The 7,936-nt window shown below is 42.0% G+C and overlaps 1 protein-coding gene across 1 annotated transcript in view; it reads right to left on the minus strand.

Annotated features, from left to right (window-relative positions):
- Positions 1-5,930: 5,930 nt before the first annotated feature.
- The window catches only part of srrm4 (serine/arginine repetitive matrix 4), a 112,417-nt gene continuing 110,411 nt past the window's right edge, over positions 5,931-7,936 (minus strand). Inside the window, exon 13 of the mRNA XM_034692402.1 lies at positions 5,931-6,195. Coding sequence (XP_034548293.1) covers positions 5,931-6,195 — 265 coding nt within the window. The remainder of the gene's footprint in view (positions 6,196-7,936) is intronic.

The following is a 7,936-nucleotide window of genomic DNA, read 5'->3' on the forward strand; positions in this document are numbered from 1 at the left end:
TTTTATTAGAGCAAAGTTTAACTTAAGACTCAAACAGAGTCATGTAATCTTACGCATGGTGATATTTTTTGCAGTGTGCAAGCGCAACAGCTGACCAAAGCCCAGCCTCCCTTTGACCAAATGAAGTGACCGTCCACATGTCACTCACGCAGAGCTGGAGCGCCCTCCTCTTCATGACTCACCGCTTTTTAATAGAAAGTAACTCAGAGCTTCAGGTCAAACATGTGAAGTCACTGCACCGGTAAAAGAGCACAGCTAAGAAGTCCACTTTAAACACATGTTACTGTGTTTACTGTCAGAACACAAAGCAAGACTTCAGAGTTTTTATTCAGAACATGTTCTTTTCTTTAATATAGCTTATTCTAAACACGCAGTGAGAGGGATAGTTGATTTCATGGGGTTATTCAATTTCCAGGTGATACATTATTACAAGGGAGGAGTTCTCACTGACACAAGATAAAATGTGACAGTGTGAAAAACATTACGCTTCTGCAATACACTCCTTCAGATGGAGAACAGAGTCTGCATAATGTATCACTGAAACACTGGATCACTATTGCTCTATGATCTTGTTATTGTGGATTTTTAAAAGAACAAAAGACATGATTAGAGGGATCTTCAGCACAAACACATCTACAGTCCATTGATTGACGCCTGATTGGCACATTTCTTTTCCTCTTTCATTGCCACAGTTCATCATATCCAACAATTTAACATCCAACAAGGCCTGAACACATTCTGCAAATCAAATATCACACTTTTTGTATAATTTATACAATGCAGAGGCATATTTACACCACAATAATTACATAATCAAAATTATTTTCCACAGAACTTGTGTAAACTTTACATTGTGAGATGAGGAGGGGGGGGGGGGGGGGCGTTGGCAGGGGCACCCATCCGGAAAATTTATCAGCATGACTGCACAAGTCTTCCCTCGGCACGTCGTCAACACGAGATGACACGAGTCATCATCAGTTTAGAGTTTATGAACGACTTTAGTGCCAAGTTCCTTCCTCCTCCAGCATCGTGTTTCCCTCATTCGTCCAATTCAGTTGACATTCAGGGAAATAATCTGAGAGTATTGAGTGCATAGAGAGCAGACTGTCAGGCCTGGAGCGGCTCCACAGACAGGATGATGGATTTGAAATGATTGAGAAATACAACGCTCTTAATTAGACGGAGAGGCAGTTTCAAACTCTGTAGATTCAAACTCTAAGGTCAGAGCAGCCTGGAATTAACTTTGATCGTTTCACACTTTGAAAAACAAGCATAGTTGCTTTATTGCCAAGAGTTAAATGGATAAAATCAGGTCTTTATAAAAGCGTTCAATCCTGATAGGCAGCCACTTAGCATATGAACTTGAAGGACTATGAAGGACAGCCTGCCTGGGTTTCCCCAAAATGTCAAGATAAAATCCATCAACAAGCATCTTTAAAGGCCACGATCAACATGCTACTTCTTTTTTTGTTAACCCTTTATAAAAACTATAGTGTAATGGTTGTGGATTCATGTTACACCCTCACTTTGCTGGGTGCAGTGAGATAAAGAATCCTGCATAAAAAATTAACTTAACTATTAGTCACAATTTAGGTCGTTAGCTAACAAATAAACTACAAAACTTAGCTTGCTAACACTCTAATGTGGATTTTGTCAGCTAACTTAAAGCTGCTGTTGGTAGGAATGGTGTCAAAAACTTTACTTTTTTTCTGCTGGGTTTGGAGAAAAGGTCACCCATCGGTACTTAATCAGTAAGTGATTAAAGTGAGTAAATAATTTGAGACTATCACGAAATCTCTGTTTTCCAATGCCTATGTATAAAGCAGTGTTATTATGTTATGACAGACTAATCGTAGCTAATCTCCCATCCTCTGTCCTGATTGGTCGAGTAGCGGCCCCACTACGTCGCCCTGATTAGTTGGGAAGCCACTACTTCCTCATAGAACGCGCACAACAATCTTTTGTGGGCGGGGTTACGACAGCAGAGAGGGGAGGGGTAGTTTTGACGTTCGAAATCTCTTTCCGAACTGATGTTTATATCACGACTTCCAACAGCAGCTTTAACCAGACTCTCTGCACTAACCTGGCTTTAACATTAGATATTCCTGCTTTTGTAAATGACATCACCAGCCAAAATCACAAATCAACAAACAGCACATCACTGAATCTCAGCTGAAGTATATCCAACTAACAACCTTAGCTTGCTAACCTTGTTCCTAGCAAAATATTATCTGAGTGGATTTTTAGTTTTTGGCTGGCTTGCCAAATAACTTCCCCATAACCACAAATTAAGGACAAAGCAGGGTTAGCCTCAAGCTAGGATGATGCTTCAGTCTTGTGTTTGCAGTATTTATAAGTGAGCTGATGCCCAGGATGCTAAGTGATGCCAACTCATTAGTGGTGTGTGCTATGGGGTCACCTCACCGCCACTAGCCTCATCTATAACATCCATTTCCCAAAAAACTCAACTTACTATATTTAAAATGTGTGTACGTATCAAACACATGACCTAAATGCTGATGAGTGACTTTAATTGCAGTACAAATGGGAATATTTAGCAATATGTAGCAGTCAGATTTGAGATCAAAACGCTCCCATGCTCATCCTTCTCTGCGGTCCCTGTATCACAAGAAGCTCCTGTGATACAGGACAAGTATGATCCTCCATTTGTCAACAAAGACATCTATCAATACAAATTATTTTGCACATATCTTGCACTCTCTTTTTCTCCATAGTCCAAATGCATTTTTGTTTCATTACTAGTCTGTAGAAACATGGTGGTGCTAAACTGTGGCCTCTATGGAAGTGGACCCACTCCTATAGATATAAAGGGCTCATTCCAAGTCAACACAAACAAAATTAATTTTATTTTCAGGGTCTAAACACTAATCTAAACATACTTAAGGATATTCAATTTCTACCAAGACCGAAGCTACACATTGTACCTTTAAGAAGTGCTGTACACTTGGAATTTTGTACACTAATTGACAGAGCTCTTTCACCCTGTTTTCTTTTTAGCAGTTATTCTAAGAAAAGTTAGCCAACTTCAGGATATGACCTTATTTCATTTGATGGTGAAAAAAAAAATTTCATTTAATTCTCGGCAAGAAAGAAAACTTCACAAACTGTATCGCTGTCGAGATAAATCCTGCTCTTCCTCCTCGTGACGTTTGAACATCTGCTTCTTATCCGGGTTTATGAGACAGTGAGGAGTTAATACGAAGCAAGAGGTACAACAAATCAAAAATAAATTACAGCAGTGTCATAAAAACTACAAATTGACATTCTTGCATAGAAAGATTGAGCACTACTGAGAGGGACTAGAAAGCAATAAATATTAAATAAGTAATAAATATGTATGGAGCTGCCTTTTCATAACTCGACCTCCCATGTGACACAAATCAAGCAAAGCATGTTAAAGAGACGTGTTTGGTTCCAGTGTGCTAACAAAAAATATTCAAGTAAATCAAGCTCTTCATAAACTTCTCTTCTACATGAAGCTTTAAGAGGTGCAGCTTCATCTTTCTGTCTTCAAAGACTGCTACATGTGCATGTAGAGACTGTCCCAGATCATAATTGATGCAAAGATGAAGATAAAAGTTCATTGATTGAACTTCTAAAAGTCATAACTCTCCGTGAGTTGCCGGTGGAAAAAAATCTTGTCTGCCTGTGAGGACATTTTATCAAAAGAAATCCCCGTCCTCGCTCCCCACCCGATGTTTCAATCGCTCACTGTTGTACTACACGGGCTGACATTTCAATTGTTTTCCACCTGATCAGAGGATAAATTAATTTGACATTTGAGCTGACAGGCAGTTTGCTCGCCGTCAGGCCACCCTCACTGTTTCATTTTTCAGAGGTTGTTTTTTTTTCCCCAGCCCTGTGAAGTGTCGAGATCAGAGCTGTGAACATTTTCCCGTATTGATAACGATCCCTCTGAAGCCATTTGTAAACACTCGGATCAAACAGTTTAAATGTTACTCTCATACTTCACATCGCCGCACTAAATCGAATACATGGAGATCTGACGAAGGACAGGCGATGTTTGATGTCCTGTGAAACTTACAAAGTGTTTACTCTGTATGTAAAACCAACAACTCGCTGCATGTTTACCTCTAAATACTAATAAATTGAGTAGTTTTAACACTGTGTGGCTCACTCAGGCCTTTTTATGCAACATTTTCAATCCAATTTTAATTTAAAGGTGACATATTATGCTCTTTTTCATCAAAATATATTTATCTAAGAGGTCCCCAAAACATGTCTTTAAAGTTTATGCTCAAAAAAACACTTTGAAATCAGATTTTGGTCTGCCTGTAAACCCCTCTTTTTCAGCCCTGCTCAGAACAGGCTGTTTTCTGTGTCTGTGCCTTTAAAGGGGAATGAGCTCTCTGACCACGCCCCCTCAGGAAGTGGAAGTGGCCTCCGCTCTCCAGCACGTTGATCTAATGTTTACATGTTGGCTGCTCATAGACCCGCGTTACTTCAACCCTCTGAATCTGATCCAGAATCTGATCCAGACGGAGAGGCGCCTGCAGCAGGACCTTTCTGAACCATTGGTCACAGATTTAGTGTTTCTTGTTGTTTTATTTGTCAGTATGTCGACGTGTGTCTTGGTCATAGACCGTAAATAAAAATGGACAGCGTTGCTCCGCCTCTTCCCGTTGTACAGTTCTGAAGCCAAGAAATCCCGCTCCTAGGCGCCACCATTGTGTAGCCAGAGCCTGTGAAGCCACTGTAATAAGCTCCGCCCTACAGCGCCGCATCACAAGACGCTGTGTGTCCTTTGAAGTTTCTCTCTACGGCAACTCTGAATCAAAGGAAACAGGAAGTAAAACCCCGTTTTTTAAACTCTAATAACTAACGAAAAAGAAACTTTTCAGGAAAAAGAGGACTTGGACACAAAACGGTCAAATACTAACTACATATCACCACAGCATACGGATGTGAGAAACATTCATATGACGTGTATTTATTTTTTAAAGTTTGACTGCTCCCCCATTCAAATGAATGGGGGAGACAGATTTTTTGACCTATACTGCAGCCAGCCACCAGGGGGCAGTCACACTGCTGCAAGCCTCACCACCAGCCACCTGAACTTCTCCCTTGGTCTTGGTACACAGCGACGAACATGTAGCTATGTGGCTATGCTAACTAGCGCTAGCACTTTTCCATGATAAATAAAAATCATCCACTAGATCTTCAAATCTGCAGACGTGGGGAGTAAAACCGACCTTTGTGTTTATGGAGACAGCCTACAACTAGCATGCCTCCCTCCTAAGCTCCTTGTTAGCACACATGTGCAGGGAATGAAAAAAAGAGGAGGGGTTGAGTTGTATTTTATACAGTCTATGGGCTGAACAAGCTCTGAGCTCTGACTTCTGTTACAGACCGGATGGCGTTATGAAAAGTGTAGAAATCAGAACAGGGGCAGAATGGATTTTTTTCATTTTCGGGGGGTTTGTAGACATGCCAGGGAAACATATTTCAGGTAGAGAACCATTAAAAAGTTGATTTTGCATGATATGTCACCTTTAAATATTATGATTTTGAATAAAAATCAGCAATAAATGATATTGAATGTATGAGTCATGCACAGATGTCGAAATGAGGAAACGAGCTAACCAAACAGAAGTGCTGTTTCTGTCTTCTGAGCAGTTTCAGGCCGCTGTGAGTGCTGATGCAAGAGGAGGATGCAGCACAAGAACAAAACAAACAAACAAAAAGACATTCAGTCTCCAGCGGTCTTAGTGGGCCCACTGAACAAGACTGCATCAATGAAAGATGTGTTCGGACCCCTGCTGGGACATTTCCACTCAAGCGTCAAAGCGGACGCTCACAGTCGATTGCTCCGACATCAAGCGCCGTCCCTGCTCTCAACTAGAAACACGACCGAGGCTCCAGCCCTCTTAATGTTCTCCCAGAAAACCCTAATGCCTGTTTTTGTTGCGTTTGTTCAACGGACCGCGACTCCTGCTGCGACTGCGGGTCCCAAAGATTGAGTTCCAGGACGAGCTGCGGCTGTAGCTCCTGTAGGAGGAGCGGCTGTGGCTTCTGCTCCGGCTCCGGCTGAAACTGTGGATCGGGCTGCGACTGCGGCTGCGGGTGAAGAGGCTGCTCCAGGACGACACGCTGGTGGAGCAACTGCTGGAGGAAGGGCTGGGTCGGAAGTATGGGATGGGTCGCTTCCTGGCACTGTGGAGAGGCGGAGAGATAATTAGTGTGAAGCTGGTGAACAGTGGGAGAGTTAAAGCTGCCATGTGTGCATTTCACTTCACAGATATCCCGCTTTTCACCACTCAGTGCCATTGTTCGGTTTTAAAGGTGACATATCATGCTTTTTTCATCAATACATATTTGTCTAAGAGGTCCCCAAAACATGTCTTTAAAGTTTATGCTCAAAAAAACACTTTGAAATCAGATTTTGGCATGCCTGAAAAACCCTCTTCTTCAGCCCTCCTCAGAACACTCTGTTTTCTCTGACCACACCCCCTCAGAAAGTGGATGTGCCCTCGGCTCTCCAGCACGTTGATCTAATGTTTACATGTTGGCTGAATATACACGGCTGCTCACAGACCGTGTTACTTCAACCCTCTGAATCTGATCCAGAATCTGATCCTGATGGAGAGGCGCCTGCAGCAGGACCTTTCTGAACGATTGGTCACAGATTTAGTGTTTCTTGTTGTTTTATTTATCAGTATGTAGACGTGTGTCTTGGTACACAGCTACGAACATGGAGCTATGTGGCTATGCTAACTAGCGCTAGCACTTTTCCATGATAAATAAAAATCATCCACTAGATCTTCAAATCTGCAGACGTGGGGAGTAAAACCGACCTTTGTGTTTATGGAGACAGCCTACAACTAGCATGCCTCCCTCCTAAGCTCCTTGTTAGCACACATGTGTGCACGTAATGAAAAACAGAGGAGGGGTTGAGCTGTATTTTATACAGTCTATGGGCTGAACAAGCTCTCAGCTTTGACTTCTGTTACAGACCGGATATTGCTGTGACGTAACAAAAACACTGAAAACTGAAACGGCTCATTTCAGCACACATTTACAGAAAGGTGGAGAAATCAGAACAGGGGCAGAATGGATTGTTTTCATTCTCGGGGGGTTTGTAGACATGCCAGGGACACATATTTCAGGTAGAGAACCATTAAAAAGTCGATTTTGCATGATATGTCACCTTTAAGACTGAGTCAGAGGCTCATCTTGAGTGGCAGCCAAACTAGTTAAGATGTTGTTGCAGAAATGACTTTCTCCATCTCTCAGCCAATCAGTAAAGAGCTTTTTTCTGCATGTGGTGTTTGTTACAGTGATGCGTCTCATGCCTGATCGACTTCAAACAGCTGAAATGAACCCTTTACTCCTGCTAACAGACAATCAGCGACGAAGAAGGTATGTAAAATATGACACAGCCTGTACCCTAAGAACAAAACAGCTCAGTGTAAAATATCAACAGTGACATTGAGCGGCGAGATTGTCAACCCCAACATACAGTAGAACTGATGAAATCATCTCTGCTTGTGGAAAACAAAGCAGGAAAACAAATCAAAGACACTGGAGGGGACGGAGAAGAACGCAGCACAGACGCCACACTGCTGATAAAATCATCTGCTCCTCTTCATACTCCAAGTTATCCCCTCTCTAAAACAATGCATCATGACAAGCAGTGTTTTACGAAGAGGGACTGTGCATGATTTAATATGTAACTTGTGCTCTGAGATACTTGGAGCTAAAATTAGATGTAAGCTGTGTGTAAACTCCGTCCTGAATTACAAACAAGTAGGGATGTAAGGATACACTCGACCCACGATTCAAACTCAAAATTTATATGTAGCTCTAGCGAAAGTTCAGACAGGAAGACTATAAAAGCAATCACAGCAGTTGTTTAACTCTCCTCTCCCTCGTTCAATAGCTCACCCTCTTCCAG

The sequence above is a fragment of the Notolabrus celidotus genome, chromosome 9, assembly GCF_009762535.1.
Source record: "Notolabrus celidotus isolate fNotCel1 chromosome 9, fNotCel1.pri, whole genome shotgun sequence".
NCBI lineage: Eukaryota > Metazoa > Chordata > Actinopteri > Labriformes > Labridae > Notolabrus > Notolabrus celidotus.